Source organism: Moschus berezovskii, chromosome X (assembly GCF_049115385.1).
Source record: "Moschus berezovskii isolate FMDL1 chromosome X, NW_MosBer_1.0, whole genome shotgun sequence".
Lineage (NCBI taxonomy): Eukaryota > Metazoa > Chordata > Mammalia > Artiodactyla > Moschidae > Moschus > Moschus berezovskii.
In genome coordinates, this window is record NC_142488.1 from 129,046,726 (window position 1) to 129,067,861 (window position 21,136).

Genomic DNA, 21,136 nt, shown 5'->3' on the forward strand with positions numbered 1-21,136 from the left:
AGCAAAGAAGCGGACACGACTGAGTGATTGAGCATGCATGCATGCAAGTATATATACAGACACCTATATACACGTATACTTTTTCATATTATTTTCCATTATGGCTTATTGCAAGATATTGAATATAGTTCCTTGTGCTATACAGTAGGATCTTGATTTGTATCCATTCTATATATAATAGTTTGCAGCTACAAATCCCAAAGTCCTAATATATCCCACCCCATCCTTTCCCTTTGGTAACCTTAAGTTTGTTTTCTATGTCTATGGATCTGTTTCTGTTTTGTACATATGTCCACTTGCATCACAATTTCGATTCCACATACAAGTGATAGCATACGATATTTGTCTTTTCCTGACTTCCTTCACTTAGGATGATAATCTCTAGGTGCATCTATGCTGCTGCAAATGGCACGTTTTCATTCCTTTTTATGGCTGAGTAGTATTTTATTGTATATATATACACTGTATACATCTTCTTTATCCAGCCCTTGTAAAGTGCATTGTTTGTGAATAATTTCTCCCAGCCTTTAGGTTACGTTTTTACTTTGTTTATGGTTTCCTTTCCTAAGCAAAGGCTTCTATGTTTGATTAGGTTCCGTTCATTTTTGCTTTTATATCTACTGCCTTGGCAGACTGACCTAAGAAAACATTACTACAATTTATTTCGGAATGTTTTGCCTATGTTCCATACTGGGAGCTTTATGGTGTCATGTCTTATATTTAAGTCTTTAAGCTATTTTGAATTTATTTTTGTGCAGGGTGTGAAGGAGTGCTTTAACTTCATTGATTTACACACAGAAAGACAGCAATACTTTCTTGATAAAACAAACAGTGCGTTGACTTACATTCTGGCACAAGCTCCTCATCTTATCACTGACTGGTAACAAACAATTTCAGACCTAGCCCTGAACCATGGACCACACTTGGAGTAGCACTTTCCTAAAGATAGCAGGTGGGGGTCAGAGAAAAAGGGAACGGCATTCATCTTTAAAAGTATGTTACTTGTCAAAGCTGAGCTTTGATGGGAACACACTGCTTAGTTGGGCCAGCAAGGCATTTCCCAAAACATACTTTTAGGATGTTACTACGTATTATGAACAAACATGGTCTGGTACCTGGAAGATGCTGTTTACCACTTAACTGCCCAAAGAGAGACAAATTACTCTCTTATGCAGGATGACTCTCTAAGAGTGGTATGGAATTCAAGAAACACGTACGGGATCACAGAATCTTTCTTTTCACGAAGCCATATGATTCAGTTCAGTTCAGTTCAGTTGCTCAGTCGTGTCTGACTCTTTTCGACCCCATGAATCACAGCATGCCAGGCCTCCCTGTCCATCACCAACTCCCGGAGTTCACTCAAACTCATGTCCATCGAGTCAGTGATGCCATCCAGCCATCTCATTCTCTGTCGTCCCCTTCTCCTCCCGCCCCCAATCCCTCCCAGCATCAGAGTCTTTTCCAGTGAGTCAACTTGTCGCATGAGGTGGCCAAAGTATTGGAGTTTCAGCTTTAGCATCAGTCCTTCCAATGAACACCCAGGATTGATGTCCTTTAGAATGGACTGGTTGGATCTCCTTGCAGTCCAAGGGACTCTCAAGAGTCTTCTCCAGCACCACAGTTCAAAAGCATCAATTCTTCGGCGTATGATTAGCCATATGATTAGTAGTTCATAAACATAATTTGGAAAATAGTGATGCAGCTATTATTTAAGAACCTGCATAAAAGAGTATAGTTAATTCTGCATTCTCTTCAACCAGGCAAGCAAGTTATCATTTAAAACAAAAGAGTGAAAATTGGAGCTGACACAGCAGCCCATGTGGTGCATCTCTGCAAAGGCAGACCCCTAGACCTTAGGGTTGGGCTTGACATGGTGAAACAGCTCAAAGTCATCCAGGCTATGCCTTTCTGGAGGTAGACCACAGTCTACATATAGTCATACCATGCCAGGTCAGAAAGGCAGATTTGCTTCAGTGGTTTGTTAACTGACTGTGAAAAGGAAAAACCCAAAAGGTGTTGCTGAGACATCAGAGCACCAGAAGCATGCTGGCAACACAAACCTTGATGGAACAGCTTTGAAGGGGGCAGTGCTGCATGGATGGAGACCTTCCAGATTATTTTCAAGGATCAGCATCTAGATTTTGACTTTGTTTTAAAATCAAAATCACCACCATTGTTCATTCAGTAGACCTTTCTTGGCACGTTCCCAGGGCAGCGTTCCTTTAATTATAAATACTTAAAGTGGACCATCTGTGTTGGCTTCACAAAGGAGAAATATCTGCCTCCAGTATTAAGTGAGGAAAACCTCAGTCAAGAGAGTCCTAAAGGAGAGATTACTTCTTAGGAACACTTACCACTGCCTTGATTGGAACACCAAGATTCGAGGGAGAAGGGAGGCCTGTTGTTTTAAAAAGTGAATCATCAAAGAATGAGTGGTTGTTCATTTCTACCGGAAAAGCCAGCCTGGAGACTGAGTTGAGATGCATGCATCTAATAAGAGAATAATAAATGCCCGTCCTGACCTGAAATTGAATTATTGGCTGTTATGTATACTTCCTTGATCAAATTATGAGTTTTCCAGAGAGTAGAAACTATCCCCCAAATAGCAAGCTGAGCTTGCTGCCATAAGCTGGGGAAATAGGAGAGAAGAGAGACTGTGTTTCAGTGCCATTACTAGCTTCCCAATCTTGTTAGGAGATAACAAGTTGTCTTCTAAGAAGTAGCTGACAAGCAACCAAGAGAAGTACACTTGATGAGTATATGGGGAGAGGATAGTGTTTATTCATTATTAAACAACAAGGCTTTCAAATTTGGGGCTTTTAATTTGATTTTGATATGGACCAATATTTTAACTTTTCTTGTGACTCTGCAATTAAGCTGCCATTGGCTTCAATGAGCAAAGAAACCTCTCTGAGTTGTTTTGTCATCCTTCACATCATAAATCCAAGGAAAAGTGACCCCATATCAGTTATTTTGAAATTTAAAGATTCAGAATAAAATCTTTTATTGCTTCAGAGTCACACAAACATATGGCCCCATGTTTTTCTAATCAAGTCGGAATAGCCCTAAATTCTTACATTCAAGAGGACAGATATTGAACCCAATTATACCGTTTTTGCAAGTCAAGACATTTTCCAATATCAAGCATCAGAGGTGATTCAGTTTTATTGAACTACGAATTCAAATAATATAAGACCCCTTCTTCTCAAAAGGCAAATTAGTAGGAATATGAAGAAGACACACAACAGGAGACATCAGAGTTGAAGAAAAGGTGAGGATGAAAATAAAAACAATTCTCTTGACACGTTCCGAAATATTCTTCTACCTCCTTTCTATCCTACCATTTAGTCAAGACTGATATTCATAGTGACATATTCTCTCTCTGGGATAAGGAAACCAAGGCATTATCAGAGTAACAGACATTGTATTTGTTACAAATATGCCCCCTTAACAATTGGCACAAAATTTTGCTTTCTTTTGTTTGGTGAAAGCTGCCATACTTCATCACCGGTCTAGAGCACAGACTCTTCTCCTCCAACCAAAGTCGCTGTGCTTGGATGTCTCTCTGAATAAAAAGGTTACAGATGTCCTAAGGGGAATAGAATATATAACTTTTTAAAAAACTCACATGAAAACAGGACTGTAGGAAGGAGGCCAGACATCTGATTAAGATGGTGACAAATCATTGAACTTTGTGATAGTTTCCTATGTTGCGTGAACTCTTTCAAATTTGTTACTGTAATCAGATTTTCAATCCCACAAGTACATGCAGGTAATCTGTGATTGATTTCTCTCTGCAGATGTTCAACATTATCTACTTGTAAGCCTTTATACCTTGATGTGATTCTTCTGAACAATCTTCAAACTTTAGTAACAGACCAGTGACTCGAATTTAGGAAGCAACAACTATACCGGTTAAAAATAGGCATTCAGAAGTTCCTCTAAACCAGTGATTTTATTGGGGCAGACATGACAATGAAAGAAAAAATGAGGGAAAGAATAAAGCTGTAATGATTATACTTTCTCTTGCCAAAAGGCTCCTGTGACAGAAAAAGATTTTGGTAAACATCTCAGCTCTCCAAGTGGCTTTCTTATAACAAAGACCATAGCTGGTCCTGGGCCAAAATTAGACTCTTAAAAACTTGTGTGTACTTCTTCAGCCAATTTCAGTACTCACAGAAAATTACATCATAAGTGGGTTTTATGGAAATAATCACATCACTGAAAATCACAAGTATTTGGAAACAGACTAAAGCATTTATTTTGGAATCGGCTGTTCAGAAATAGAAATCTGTTTCTGGCAAAGTGTAATCTGTCCTAAGGATATCCTGAAAAGCCAATGAGGTATTTCAGGCCTTCAGTGTATTATTTCACATGAATTCTGAAGGCCCTGGAAACAATGCAAAAATGTCTTTCAAAAGACAGATGGTGGTGAACAATTGCTATCTGTACCAAATCTCAGGTGATTATAAATTATGGAAATAACTTGGCCTTTACAAAAACATCACCAACCAAAAGAAACACCAAGACTTTGTCTATAATAATGCAAAAGTAGTTGGCAGATTTTATCAATTCAGTAAAGAAGCAGAAAACTAATTCCAGCTTTATCATAATATACATAAACCTCTTTGACCTAATTTAATCATTTGTAAGACTTTTCCAACTCTAATTTATATTCTGCCACCACCACCCCCCTGGCCAAATTTCAATGAATGTTTCATTCTTTACTTGAGGGCTACATGCACACACACAATCTTATTAGAAGAGGTCACACCAGCAGCTTGGCATTGCACAGATCAATCATCCTAACCATGCTGCCCACTGCCTTCACCTGCAGTGGAAATGGTGGGCATCCACAGTCAAGGTCAGTTAATGTTTCATGCTTTGGAAGAGAGGCCATGAAAGTACCTCTCTCTTCAAAATGCCTCACATGAGAATAAAATGTTTCAAGGTATGGACAGAGTTTAGAACTGAGATTCTATCCATTTTTAATAAAGAGATCTCTTATTTATACTCATTATAATAAAATGTTATAGCAACTGGAAAAGAGAACTGATGACAGGACCTTACAGCATTTAAAAATCAGTCTTGCAAAAATCTTCCAGGTGGCCAGAATGACCACTGAACCCTTCTAAACCCAGTTACTTCACCTCCCGGCAATGACGAGTTTCTGGCCTTCGAGATCCTACATGAAGTAAGCATGTTAATTTCATAACATTGTTTCCTTATTTATCCAAGGTCTCTTCCATGGCATGTTTTCTTTCACCCCCATCTAAGGTCTTCGGGATCCTGTTAATTTGTACAGAAATCAAGCATATTCATTGCAACGTTTGGGATCACCATTAGCTTCAGGGTCCTTGTTTAAAGGCGATGAAGTAAAATTGTAAATAGTATCACAATGTCATCCCAGAAAAACTCTCATGTGTCTAATACTATTTATAAATAATTCTTACAAAGCAAGAGGGAAGTATTAGCTTCACTATTCCAGAGGGCCTGGCAGGATGGCAAGACTAAGGAAAATCTTCAATCTGAAAGAAGACAATGCCCATAATCAAAGCACACAAGAGAAAGGATGAAAGCCACATTTAACACAAGGACAGCCAGAATAAAAAGTATCCAAATCTTGTATACAAGAGCTTAACTGCTACCCATTCTCTAAAGAATTCTTCATATTTGAAAACATTCATAACAGTATTCATGATACACTCCAGATATTTTGAAAACTAATAGATCCTGTCTAAACTATATGTAATAAGAGAATGGATGGGTCTTAAATTTAGTTATTCAACTATCTTTTTTTTGAATATGAGAATTGTTAAAACAATTTGAAGTAAGTTTCTAACGAAATTCTTGACTGAATTTAACCAACTGCTTCTTAAATTTAACTAAATGCTTCTTAAACCAACCTTTGTGTTTCAGGACAACGTACAAGTAGAAAAAAAAAAGTATAGTGTCTGTTAATACAGACATGCACACATCTGTAAGACTATAATTATATAAGAAATAGTGTATTTCTATCATACAGGTACTGTTTGTGCATGCAAATATATATACTGCACACAAACATCATTTGAGAGAAAAGAAAGAAAATATTGGAATGCATCAGATATAGTACAGTAACCATTACTGGCTGAAAATTTTTGTTTCAGTGAAGTGTAAAATCAAGTTAGTATCTTCTCTACAAAACCACCAAAATTTTGTCTTACTCACTGTAAAGGGCCACCATTTATATCTCCAGATGAATAACTGTTCACATCAGAACTCCTATGCAAAGTGGACAGCTTGCATACCAAAGTATGAAGTAGAAAACAAATACAAATGCTGTATTCTATACCTCAAATAGAGTTTAAGCATAGAAAATGTACACTTGTCATTTTCTGCCAAAGAACATCTGAAGCTGTACGTGGAAGGGCGGAAAAAGGGGAGACTTTGAGATGTGAAAATCTGTTTCCCAAACTATAGATTGGAGTCAATTGGGAATAATTTCCTCAAATACCAAACTTTGAACAGACCTGTGCAACAAAAAGACGGTTGTACTGGAGACCCCATAATGTTGCCAAAAGGGCAACTTGAAATAGGAACAAAGGCACTTCTAGAAATCGTACCAGAAACAGTTAGGCAAAAGTGTATACCAACTGCCAAAGGACTGGTTGAATTCTGTCACCTCTGACATCATTCATTGCTAAACTGCATGGATGGCATTTGATCTAGGAGGGAACTCAAGTTGTTATACAATAAGTACTTAATTAGCATACACAGTATACCTCTCCATTGTCATTTTGGAAATCAAAACATACACAGATGGCAAAAAGTTTACCACATTTGGTTATGTGAAAACTGATCCTATTTGATATATGCCAAAAAGTTGGGGGGAAAAATGAATGCATACGCTTTCTGGAGAGACGAGGAACTTTTGAGATACATTTGTAGTATGGATTGCGATGAATACCTTATTGACCTCAGTTTAAGTACCAGCAAGTAGAGTTTTCCACACCTGTACTTGAGCTGCAAAGAAAAACAAACTACTCATCGTTTCCTTGAGGCATGCATTTCACTATGGCAAAGCGCACCGGGCGTGCATGACAGGGGAATCTGGGCCTGCTTCAGCCAACTGAGTAGATCATGAGCATTCTTCGAACACAAGGCAGAAGGCTTTATGGAGTGGAGAAGAGGGAGAAAATTTGGAACCATCGTCTGTCTCATGATTTCATTTTGGAAGGGCCATTCCTCAGCTGACTGCTGCTTCAGGAAGGCGAGGTGATGGGACCAGACTTGGCCAGATGTTGGCTACGGGAGCAAGCAACTTTAGCAGCCAAAACGGGGCAGTGTCATGACACCAGCTGAACACGTTTCAGCTGCGAGAAGCAGGAAGATGCTGCGCGCTGGGCCAGAGCTGACTGTATTATACAGCGTCCCATCTGAGGCTGCATAAGACACTCACTGGCGAGCTTACGGGGCCTCGGAACGATGTCAGGAGCCGCACAACACACAGCACACTAGAGGGCAATGCACAGTCAGAAAGAAAGAGAAAGAAAGAAGAATGAGAGGAAACAAGCAAGACACGCGTCCGTCGTGCACAAACCTTCGGGCTCTGTGTGTTCTTTGTGATGGACTTGCTTCAGCGGGCAGCAGAAGATTTCGTGACACTTAGCACGAAAGGGGGACTCTTTTTTCTTTAATTCCGCAGATTGGATGGAATCTTGCCGTAACATAATGTATTCCTGTGTGCCAGGGGGGGCGTCATCCAGAACTGTGGTCACCACATAACAAAATGAACTCAAGTTAGAGCTTCAGGAAAGCAGGGAAAAGTCTTACATCAACTCTACTCCCGGGGAAGACTACAGAAACAACAGTCCCAAGAAAAGCATTGCATTGCTTGGGGGTTTTCTTTTGAGGGGCTTAATTTGCTAATATTAATAGTTTACTCAGTTATACATACCTTGATAGCTAGTACTGAGTTGGCCAAAAAGTTCGCTCGGATTTTTTCCAGCCAAAGGTGAGAAAAACCCAGATGAACTTTTTGGTCATCACAATATACTGAGCATTTAAGGGTTAGATTGTCCCGGATGAGCAATAAAACATGTTAATACCAATAACAATATTGTATCTAAATAAACACTGTGGAAAGCGACATGTTTCAACTTGAGGTACAATATAGGCGGAAACAGCTAATTTCCATAAAATTTTCAGTGTATTCATTTACATTTTCTTCCTGGGTCTGCTCCTGGTGAGGGCCTGGCTTTCATGCACTATGTACAGAGTTGGACAAAAGAATTCACTTTGTGTTTCCCAAAGAGAAATGGGGCCGTGACAAGTAACGTTCACATATTCAAAATCCCCTAATGAAGTGACCACATTCCAGTCAAGAGCCTAATAATCAACACTGGATCAAAGACCTACCTTGAATGAGGCAGGGCCTCATTCACTTTTGGCCTCAGATATGAGGACCCTCTCAGATTTCTAGGCCCTTTGTGCGTTTTCCTAAGAAATACTGTGAATTTCTAGTGTTTGTTTCCTGCTAAAACAAGGTGTCTGCTTTCACCTGGTCCACTGAAACATTGTTTTTCCTGATAACTACCCACCAAAGAGTGTGCAAATTTGATCTGGGTCTGTAGAAACAAGGCATTGACCTCAGAATGGATTTTTTCTTTCACACCTTCCCAGTGAGGCCATCCCATTTTACCAGGAGTGAGTCAGTACCCTTAAAGTTACGATTAACAATGGACTGACTCATCCTACTGCCTCAAATGCATACTCTTAACACGCCTTGAGAAAGACTGGGTACCAGCTGCAAACTTCCTATGGGGAGAATAATGCTACAATGCTTGTAAAATATTACCAGCTTATGGCTGAGATTGGATGGGATCTCATGCTTCCACATTTGGCACAACATTCTCAGCTCACAGGCTAGGATCTTAACAGACTTTTAAGAAATTTCTTTCACATTGGAATGAAAATGGCATGAAAACCAACATAACCTGGAAATTAGTATTATGAGTTGAGAACAAGTTTTTGATAGATTGGCTGCGTATGAAATTGTTGTCTTCCTTTATAAGTCATTAAATTATGCAAGAAGGTGATGAATATTTTAGTAACTTCTCTTTCTATTTTCCTCTAGTGCTCAGCAGTAGTAATCAAAAATATTATATAGACAAACCACCACAGCCTTTTCTGAAAGAGAGTTCTCTTCATCTACTAGGAATGTGACTGCAACTTCTTAGAATCTGGTTGCTGAATGCACATCTTTGGTAGCAGCAGCTGCTATTCAGACCATTGGCAACCGTTTCCTGCCATGAGCAGATAGTTATAATAATATATACATGTATCAAATTCTAGCATCACAGATGAAGGTTAAGTTCTAGTTTGACCATACAGAATATTTAAGGAAAACCTCCCAAACTTAGAACTCAAAAAAAACAAAAAAACAAAAAAAAAACCACCCATGATTATACAGAAGCTGAGAAGTCCCATTTTCATGCCCTGTATATAAGAAACACATTTTAAGATCAGAGGAGAATTGGAGGATTAAAAAGAAAAGGACAACTTTTGGATAATACATAGAGAGCTTATTATTCAGAAGTACATGATAAAACCAGTAAATTGTTTTCCGCTTTCATTTTTCAATACCAAAAATTACATCACAAATGGGCATCTCTGGAGATTAATGGCACAATAGCCTTTGGCTGACTCTCCAGCCATCAGCTTTACCCAGCTGGTCATTAATTCCCACAAAAAGCCTTGTACTTCCATCATTATTGTTTAATTAGATACAACTAGTATCTGTAGCATACAACAAAATTCTAATGAAAGAGCCCCACTGACTGATATAAGAACCAGACCCCAAATTCATCATCATGGGGAAAGCAGGAAAGTCACAAAAGTGCAACGTAATTGCTTTCCACAAAATTCTCTCTCTCCTATTCTTTCTTCAAATTGAATTTAGCAAGTGCAAAAGATGCCAAGATGAGAGCATTTAAGGAGCCATCTGAGTAATGACCGCAGGCACAGAACATTTCCTTGAAAATTGTGAACATCTGGGAGATAATGGCTTAGCTTTGCATCCAGGCTGTCTCTACTCAAATGCCCCAAACATAAATCAATTCAGGAAAAACAGAAAAAAATATTAAATCTATCAGCACACCTTGGTGTCATTTTGACACAAGACCTAAAAATATTTTTAACTTTTTAACCAGAAGCGGCAATCTACAGGAAACACCTTGTTTCAGTCTATAAAATCTTTGAATGTAAATTCATTTTGATGAAAGATTAAAATTATTGTATGAATTTATTCCTAGGGCTCCTTCAGGTAGAACAGTGACTGTATGTGCAATTGACAACAGTAGGAGTGACAGGGAACTTCCCACAAGACCCCAGCACTAAGGCAGGTGGGTACCTTAATTCTACTACCTTAAAAAAAGGATGAGGAGACGATGTGTCCAAAGGACACAAACTCTAGAAAAGGGAGAGGAGACTTGCAAGGAAGTCAGCTCATCAAAACAGGAAAAAAGAATGGAATCTACCTTCCCCTGGCTTAATCCTAGGATTTCTGCTATTTCCCCACTTCTAGTGCATTCCTTCTTGCACACCATTCCAGCCTCTGAAAACTACTCTTGCCCTTGTTCATTGAAACTATTTGCCCACATTTATTCAGTGACTCCTGCTCGTCTTCTCAATAATGTTTATCCAATCTTGAAGGTTGCACGGAAGACTCCAGTGATTAGGCAAACAATGCTGCTGCTGCTGCTAAGTCACGTCCGACTCTGTGCAACCCCAGAGATGGCAGCCCACCAGGCTCCCCCGTCCCTGGGATTCTCCAGGCAAGAACACTGGAGTGGGTTGCCATTTCCTTCTCCAATGCATGAAAGTCAAAAGTGAAAGGGAAGTCGCTCAGTCGTGTCCGACTCTTCGCGACCCCATGGACTGCAGCCTACCAGGCTCCTCCATCCATGGGATTTTCCAGGCAAGAGTACTGGATTGGGCTGCCATTGCCTTCTCCTAGGCAAACAATAGATTTACACCAAACCTCTTCCAGTTTCAGAGCTTCAGTTTGACTCCATCAGACAGGTAAGATGATAAAAGTAGCTCATGGTTGATTTCTGAACTGTGGGGCCCATGTTTTGAGAAAGGCCATGAGCCCCATGATAGTAGCAGCCAAGGAATAGGCCTCTGCTGGGAAATGGCATAGCCAGTGCCCTTGACCTTGATCACACAGGCCACCTATTCAGAATTCCAAAGTCCCACAAGAGTGGTAGAGAGTTGGATGAGAGATGTGTACACATGCAAATTCACACACCCACAGACATGCAGACACTGACAGGTGGGATACTCAGACACAAGGGCGACAATAAGTGACTCTACTGGTGGCGTGATAGTTAAGAGCACAATTTATGGAAGACCTTGTTCCCATTATACAAGGTGTTTATTGACTAACCATTAGGTGGGCAAGCCTACATCCAGGATTGGTTTCCCACTAACATTGATTGGCAGTAAACCACCCTCACTCTCCTCCCGGCTTCTCAGCAATTCTCAGGATCAAGGCCATGGTCACGAGTGGGGACAGTCATAGGAAGGGAAGAGAGTTTATGTCTAAAGCCAGTGACATGGTCTACGTTACTCATGTTCACAGAAATATAGTATTCCCATTTCAAACTGGACATAATACATCAATCCGTAGCAAACCATCTGTGATGAAATGAAAACGTTTGTCATGGTTGTTCAGTCACTCCAACATGTCTGACTCTTTGCAACCCCATGGACTGCAACATGCCAGGCCTCCCTGTCTCTCACCATCTCCCGAAGTTTGCCCAAGTTCATGTTCATTGCATCAGTGATGCCATCCAGCCATCTCATTCTCTGACACCCTCTTCTCCTTCTGCCCTCAATCATTTCCAGCAGCAGGGACTTTTCCAATGAGTCAACTATTAGCATCAGATGACCAAGATATTGGAGCTTCAGCTTCAGCAAAATTAATTCCAATGTAATCTATGTCTTAAATGCATTTTTAATTAAAGAAGTTAACAATCTTTATTCTTTCTATGTTTAGAAACTCAGCTTCTTATTTTACTCTGTACTTTAATGAATAAATATAATATTGGCTACATAAAATACCTACCCAAATATTTAGTATCACAAACACTACACTCTTCCAAATCATTGCAAACAGAATTCTTTAGACATAACTTAATGTAACCCCTTTATCTTAAAACATAAGGAAAATAAAGCTCAGGAAGGGGAATTGACAAGCTACAAAGTTATTGGAAAAGCCCAGCCTAGAAGCCAGGATTTTAGTGTGTTTACCAGAAAGTCTTAAGTAGTTGATGGTTGCTTTTCTTTGTTTGTACAAACTGATATATTTAAATAGGATCTTTGGTATACCTTAGCTTTAAAGATTATCTCTGTCTCCAACGAAGTTTACTGTGTTTATTTAAAGACAGAAAAGCAACCAGAAACAACCTGGGAAACTACTCAGACAATGCCACAAAGGCATCTGGCCCCTGGCCAGGCCACTATGACTTGCAAGGTGTGCTTGTTTCAAGCTGGAAGCAGTTAATAAGCCCTCAGCTATTTGATGATGCTGTTTTTTGCTTTTCAGTGAACTCTTTGGAAAGACGACTCAACATACTTAATCAATGATACATGATTTGAAATCAAAGCAAATCTGAGACCACCAGGGCAACAGAAATGAACACAGCCATGGGACTACCAGTCAAAGTTATTGGACATATATTAGTGACTCCAAAAAGCAAATGCTTGAAAGCATCTATGAAAGTAAAAATAAGGGAAAATATACAGATTATCAAATGTCCTCGAATAATGAAAAAGTCAGTAGAAAACAGAGTAATTAGAGTTATTACTCTTCCTTGTCACTGAGCACCTGTCAAGCAGAAAAGTAAATTCAGCCAAGATGAATGAACTCAAGTCCTCCATTCTGCTTTCCAGCTCACTATTTATTGTATGCGTGTGCCGGGAGCCAGCGAGGGAAATCCTACCCGTGGCAAAGGTCAACTGGGGAAGAGGCCTGACGGGCAAAGGCTAATCAGGACTCGAGGAGCCCCCTGGACTTACCTGAGCATCTACCCCAAAGAAAACCGGAATCTGACTGATTTACTATCTTACGCCTCTTACCAAGTCCTCTAATACTTACGGGGGTTTCCCCCCAACCACCTTTCTCTGAAAACATTAATTCAGAGCTGTAGTTTAAAAGTTCTCCTCAGCTTAATAGGAGTGTTCCAATCCAAGCCCCTCTGATAGCTTTCTAACTTGCATGACAAGTTTGTCCGGGCTCCTAAAATGCAGGAATCTGTTGAAGAAGTTAAAATCACTAGAATAGTACTAGAAAAGATTTCATTGTTGAATCAATGCTTGCTGCAGTTTCCTCTATCTATTGTATCCTTGGAAATATATTAATCCTTTGACTTAACCACATCAGATCTTAAGTTAATAAGTTCCTTTCTTGCAGCTCACTACACCGGTGCCTTATAGGAATGTAACTTTGTTATGTGTCTAGCACCTAACTTTAGGAAAGTCACCTTAAAGAAAAGTCCTTTACTTGCTAACTAACCTATTGTTAGGAGAGAGGGCCATAAACTGTTAGCAGGCCCCCTGGCCAGAAGATGATGTAAACCACCTAAAAACTTTTTATCATGAGATATACAAAAATGAGCCCTGATCCTGATAAGGGTCAAGACTGCTGACCCCACGTGATTTTGGTATGAATCTATACCTCCCTTTCTTTGTTTCTTATGCGCATAACTTAGGGTATAAAAGCAGCACTGGAAAATAAAGTTTTGGGCCTTGCTCACTGAAGCTTGGTCTCCCCGTGTCGTTCTTTCTCTTTTTCCATCCTTTTCTCTATTCTCCTTTTTCTGGTTGAGATCCTTGGAGCGCTGGGCCCTCTGAGTTTACTTATCTGCCTGGGCTTCTAAGACCCACTCGAGGGGGTGCCCTGGTGGGGTACCTCAAGTGATTCGAGAGGGCGCCTGCGGCCTACGTAAACAGAGCAAGCCCCGTGCTGGGGTTTTATTGGTTTCCAGCGTAAACCAAGGAATCATCAGCCCCTGTCTCTCTCTCTCTCTCTCTCTCTAACGCCGACGCCGTTCATCCCGAGGATACCCTGGGTCATATCGGGGCTGGACCCCGATATGCGTGTGTACATGCTAAGTCACTTCAGTCGTGTCCAAATCTGTGTGACCCTATGGACCATAGTCTGCCAGGCTCCTCTGTCCATGGGATTCTCCAGCAAGAATACTGGAGTGGCTTGCCATTCCCTTCTCCAGGAGATCTTCCTGACCCAGGGTTCAAACCCAAGTCTCTTAGGTCTCCTGCACTGGCAGGCAGGTTCTTTACCACTAGCACCACCTGGGAAGCTCGATCTATTGAATACTTAGACATAAGCTTTACTGCCACACTGGATACTATCAATGGCAAGTTTAAATGTCAATGAATTCTCTGTCTCCATCTGTGCTCCTGTGCAGTCATGTTCAACTCTTTGTGTTCCTTTGGACTGTGGCCCGCCAAGCTCTTCTGTTCATGGAATTTTCCAGGCAAGAGCACTGGAATGGGTTGCGATTTCCTCCTTCAGGGGATCTTCCCAACCGAGGAATTTAACCTGCATCTCCTGTATCTCCTGAACTGCAGGTGGATTCTTTGCCCACTAAGCCACTGGGGAAGTCAATGAGTTATTCAGATAATTCACTGAATTGCATTAATCAATACTAATGGTCATTTGGTTTGGCCAAAGTATAAACAACTGTAAAATATTTCTAGATGTTTCAATTACCTTCCCCTTTGCAATCTTGCCCAACTTCATGCAGCCTCCCAAGCACTATCCAGTTTTCCTTCAGTTTTGTTTCTTCAGGCTGTTTTGCTACTTTCATGGGCGGAAAAAATTCAAACTCACTATCATGATGGCCATCCATCTTCAAAATTCTATCACACGTCTATCATCTTCCAGACACTAGCTTTACATAGTATCTAAAATATGCCTGGAGACCTTGTATTGTACCTGCTGTTCAATATGACACACCCCATTGGCTCTTCTCAAATGACACCTCTTCTGAGATTTCTTTTTAGCCATGTTAAATAGGTTTGCACTCATCACAATCTGTAATTATGTAGATATTTATGTACATGTCTCTCCTCTGACTCTTCCCACATGAATATAGGATCTCTGAGGCAGAAACACTATTTGTCTCATTTGTCATTCTATAGGTGGAGTCAATTGTAAAACACACTCAAAGAATTCTTATGAATCAAATGAAGGATGCCCACCTTTACCCAGCCTTACTTCAAAGCAAAGGTAAATAGTTCATTCTAACCCTTCAAGAGATGGTTAGATAGCGTCTCTGACTCAGTGGATGTGAATTTGAGCAAACTCCAAGAGATAGTGGAGGACAGAGTAGCTTGGCATGCTACAAGTCCATCAGGACACAAAGAGTCGAATATGATTCAGTGACTGAACAACAATAACAACAACAACAACTCTTCATGTCCATATAACACTTCAAGAAATTTATTCTGTCATTTCTTGAGATAGCTTTCTAGACATCATCATAAGATTTTAGTGAAAAGTGAGATTGATAATTATTTTGATATATATGTCTTTCCTCCACAACTTGAGTGGGAGCTCCTAGAAGACCAGAACCGTGTCTCTTTTGGTATCATCTTTGTTTTCCTAATGGCCCACCTACAATGCTTTGTGCATGGTAACTTTGCATGCACAAACTGAGTGCCTTCTAGGGAGAGTCCTGCCTACCTTGAAGGTGTGTGCTAAGAAGAAGGGATCAGAAATGAAAAGAATTCAGCACATTGCATGGTACCTGGCAGGCACCATAGTGGCTGCAATGGAAGAAAGACCATACATGACAGAGATGGAGCCCATTGAGCACTGTACCAGGATCCCCACCCTTGAGACACAGATAAATTCCTGGGTGACCTTTGGAATGGCACATCACATCTCTGAGTCTCAGTTTTCTCATTTCAAAGGTAAGTGACGTGGGGACTTCCCTGGTAGTCCAGTGGTTGGGGTTCCAAATTTCCACTTCAGAGGATGTGGGTTCGATCCGTGCAGGATCCCACATGCCAAAGAGTGTGCAAAAATATTTTTAAAAAATAAAACAATAATAAGTGATGTGGACCAGGCCAGGCTTTCTCAACATTAGCACTTTGACATCTGGGGCTGGATAATTCCTTGTTCTAAGAGGCTGTTCTATGCACTGCAGGATGCATAATAGCATCCCTAACCTCTACCTTGTAGATGCCAGTAGCATTCCTGCCCAATTTGTGAACACCAGAAAAGGTCTCCGTTCCGTTCCGTTCAATTCAGTCGCTCAGTCGTGTCCGACTCTTTGCTACCCCATGGACTGTAGCCTACCAGGCTTCTCCATCCATGGGATTCTCCAGGCAAGAATACTGGAGTGGGTTACCATCTCCTTCTCCAGGGGATCTTCCCGACCCAGTGATTGAACCCGGGTCTCCCGCATTGGAGGCAGACGCTTTAACCTCTGAGCCACCAGGGAAGCCCCGAAAAGGTCTCCAGATACTGTCAAATCCCCCTTTACCAGTGGGATGAGGGCAAAATCATCTCAGTTGAGAATCACCGGCTTGATGATTCTCCCACCCCCATGCCCAGTTCTGTGAAGCTCTCTGTAAAGAAATCTTACCTGGAAGTCTCTTTTTGACCCTCAGAGATGCTTAGCATCCAGCAAGGACTCAGATGTTCTATTCAGGAGAGTTTGGTTCAGACCAAATAGTGAGGAAGATGCGCTAGTGAGCACACCAGTCATTCAGGTAAAGAAAGCCCCGGACAAGATGGAAACCACTATAGCTGCACACAAGTGAAGTCCTTACTCAGCTCATGGCAAAGGCCTTCTCTAGTGAGGGATGCCACTGGAAGCATCGATGGCATTGCACAACGTTAGGGGAGTATGTCCAGGCATGTACTCAGAATACATAATAGATGGGGCACAGCCTACCAAAGGCCCAGCTCAAATGGGGACAAGAAGCAAGAAGAGGCAGTGGGCAACTCTCTGAGGCCTTATCTAAGGAACTTTCCTGAAGGTCGGCCTTCTCATCATCAAAGGACCCACATCACCAGGGAATATGGGTTTCCAAGGTGGTACAGTGTAAAAGAATCAGCCTGCAATGCAGGAGACCTGGGTTTGATCCCTGGGTCGGGAAGATTCCCCTGGAGAAGGGAACAGCTACCCATTCCAGGATTCTTGCCTGGAAAATATCATTGGCAGAGGAGCCTGGCGGGCTACAGTTCATGGGATTGCAAAGAGTCAGACACGACTGAGCACACACACACGTGCACACAACATCAGGGAATATGCAGCCCTTCCCTCAAGACAGAAAAGAGTCCCTCATGCAGAAAAGTGGCAGCTCCCTCTAGCAGAACAGATTGTGTGCAGAGGTTCTGTGCACAGCTGGAATGGCATGGATTTTGTCCCCACCACCACTTAAAGCATGTGAGAAAGAAATGCCAAGACATACACTCGACCTGAGAACACTGGGTGTTGTTAATTCACTTCAATATACTGTCTGCAGTGCTGGCACCTGCCCATTACTTGCAAGTTTTCTAGCCTGATGTCATCGCATTCCTCTTCCCCATGCACCTGTTCAAGTCCAAGTCAAACTGAAGTATCCATCCTAGTCTCCTGGAAGATTTGTTAAGACACAGGTTGCTGGGCACCTTCGCCTAGAGTTTGTGATGGAGTTGGTCTGGGGTGGGCATGAACAAGTTCCCAAGGGCTGCTAATGCTGCTCAAGGATCACATGGGGGCAGGGGGTATGACTGCCTAGGTGTTTGTTTTGCCTGCTCCAGCTACCTCTGCTGTCTGCATCCTCCTCCACCTGTTACAGACATAGTCTACACCATTGGTTCTCAGCTAGGGTTGAGCACTAGTATCATGTGCGGAACTTTTAAAAACTAAAGTTCTCATGGTACCACCCCAGATCAATTATACTGGACTCTCCAGCCTGTGGCTGGAGTGCTGGTGGGTTTCCAAACTCCGTTAGTGATTCAACTGCACAACTGGAGTTAAGAATGACTGTTGTAAGCCTTTCTTTGCTTTCTCCAGTGAAAATATCTCTCTTTCCCTTGGAGCTTGTGGTGGGGTGGGCAACAGCTCTGGCCTCTGATTATCTTGCTACAGTTGACCCTTGAAAAAGGCACAGGGTTAGGGGCTGTCAAGCTTCCTTACAGTTGACAATCCATATATAACTTATACTGGTCACTCCCTATCTGCGGTTCCTACATTGGCAAGGTTCCACATCTGCGGATTCATTCAACTGCTGCTCATGCAGTCCTGTAGTAGGAACTACTGAAAACACTCTTGCGTGTAAGTGGACCCTGGCAGTTCAAACCCACGTTGTTCAAGAATCAACCGTATTTCCATTTCTTTGCACACCTCAGGTCAGAGTGGCCATGTCCTCTTGGGCACTGGTACTGTCCACTGTGTAAAACTACAGCAGTTCCTATCTCCCCACAGCCAATCTTGTTGTACTCTAAACAGCAATGGTGGTTGGTGCATAACTCTACCACAGCAATAGCCCACGGTACCCTAGGTTCTTCTTGTCTTTCAATATGACAATCTCCTCACTAGTCAGCTTTGTTGAAGGGAATCAAAGCAAGCTCTCTGCTTATTAGAACCCCTCAAGGCCAACATCTTGGGCTGGTGATAGCAGGTGTCTTGGCCCTGAAGCCAGTTGGTGACACTGCATGTCACAACTCTGGATTCATGCTGATCAGCTCTGCACATAGACTTCTCACCCTCAGGGTCCACACAGAGTCACTGTAAACTTTCCATGTGATGCAATGTGAACCACAGTGCAGCACTAGCTCATGGTCAGGAAACAAAATGGTACCAAGGATTCATCGGGAACCTTGTTGGTGACCAGTCCAGTAAATACACTAGTCCTTCTTTTATGACATCACAAAAGGAGGGTTGGAATACATTTTCCACAAATTTGCATCCTTAAGCCCTGTAATTTAGGGGCTCTCCACCTTAGCTACAAAATCAGAACCGCTTCAGGAATCTTTTATAACACACCCATGCCTGGGCCCCACCTCCAGAAAGTCTCTTTAATTAGTCCTGGAGCAGCGTATGGACCTTGGCAGTCAAGCTCCCCAGGGTAGTTCTCAGGTGCAGTTAGGATGGTGAACCAATATGCCTAACCAAAGGAGCAAGAGAAAAATTGAAGCTGCAAATGTGAGCACAATTAACTGAAAAGATGTTTTCCTGAACAAAAAAGGAAGAGCTCTAGAAGACACTGGGAATTTCGAGTTCTAAGTCCCTTAATGATTGGGTAAATAAATATAGAACACAATAAATTCCAATAAATATGGAATACAAATGGCTCACTCAAGGAGAAAGCCTTAGGGAATGAAGAAGAATGTACTGGCAAAGATCTCATAATCCACTGGTACTGGTTCAAATTCCAGTTCAAATCCCCAACTCCCAGTCCTCCCCTTTGCCAATTATCTCCCCCTTGGCAACTGCAAGTCTGTTTGGAATTCAGTTCAGTTCAGTTGCTCAGTCGTGTTCAACTCTTAGCAACCACATGGACGGCAGCAGGCCAGGCTTCCCTGTCCATCACCAACTACCAGTGCTTGCTCAAACTCATGTCCATCGAGTCAGTCATGCCATCCAACCATCTCATCCTCTGTTATCCCCTTCTCCTCCTGCCTTCAATATTTCCCAGCATCAAGGTCTTTTCCAGTGAGTCAGCAGATATAAACTGGGATTAACAGGTGTAAACTATTATATTGGGGTGGCCAAAAAACTCAGTCAGGTTTTTTGTAATATCCCAAATGAACGTTTTGGCTAATCCAATATAAAGGATGGAGAAACAAGATTCTACTGTATAGCACAGGGGACTATATTCAATATCCTGGAATAAACCATAATGGAAAATAATGCAAAAAAGAATATATATATTTGGATATATATATCTGAATTACTTTGTTGTACAGCAGAAATTAACACATTGTAAATCAACTAGACTTCAATTTTAAAAAATAAAAAAAATTTAAATTCCAGTTCTGAGATCAGAAGTGGTCTCAACAGTGTGTTCGGCAAGTTCTGTCTCCTCTGAATCCAAGAAAAAGGTTGATCGCTATTTGGAAGTGAGGATCCTGGACCAGCATCGTGGGTAATGCCTGGAAGCTTGTTAGACATGTAGTCTCTCATCCCTGCCAAGTCTAGTCCAACAGAGTCAGAATCTGTATTTTCATAAGATTCTAAGGGGACTGCAATGCATACTAAAGATTGAGATGCACCTAGAACAGGGGCTGGCAGATAGTCATGGAGTCTGCCCTCAGGATTAGTTCACTCCCTTGTCCCTTGAGTCCAAACAACTATTTGGGTGGCAATTTTATGTATATTCCTGGAAACCCAACCACAGGGTAGAAGAAAAAGCAGAGGACTTGCGAGACCTCTGCCTCCTACTGCATAACCAAGCATCAATTTCCTACCTTTTATACATGACCCAACAAAATCAACATAGAACTCCTAACAAGGTTGTTTTAAAAAGTAAAAGAGATGCTTAGGTAGAACTGTCCAGCACAATGCCTCGTCCTTGATAGGTACTCCATATATATTAAGTACTCCCTGAACATTAACTGAAGCTGAATCCAATTTAACGGGAAAGTGTCTTTCCCAAGGAAAAAAAAAAAACAACAACCATCTACTTTCTAGCTGGACAGACAAAGCTTTCACACTACCCTCATGTTAATTTTCTAACCAAAGTAGGGAGAAAAAGATGCTATACTGCTTACGGAGTAAGAAAATGAAAGACAAATGGTATCTCTTCCAGATTGTCAACTGGAATTTCTTGAAAATGTTTTGTTATGACTGGGTTCATTGAACAATTTTATTTACTTTCACTTATTTTGTTTTCTGACATGGCTCGCTTCTGGTCATGATGTCCTAGGGACTGAAACAACTAGGCAGTCCTTAAAGGTTACTTATAGATTGATTCTAGGTATGGCTTTTCTAACAAATTTTGCCTCTTCCTCCATGAATAATGATGGAAGTCACTGGCACCATTTAAAAAGAGTCTTTCTCTTTAGACGCAGTAAACTAAGGGGACTGCCCACAGCATGCTGTCCTAGCCAGCTCTGCCCAGTGTGTGT

At 41.4% G+C, this 21,136-nt stretch overlaps 1 protein-coding gene across 3 annotated transcripts in view; it reads right to left on the reverse strand.

Annotated features, from left to right (window-relative positions):
- FGF13 (fibroblast growth factor 13) overlaps positions 1-21,136 on the reverse strand; it is a 602,606-nt gene that overhangs the window by 233,223 nt on the left and 348,247 nt on the right. For all 3 annotated transcript variants that reach the window (XM_055437998.2, XM_055438000.2, XM_055438002.2), the window contains one exon: positions 7,583-7,750. In XM_055437998.2, the coding sequence (XP_055293973.1) occupies positions 7,583-7,750 (168 nt within the window). The remainder of the gene's footprint in view (positions 1-7,582; positions 7,751-21,136) is intronic.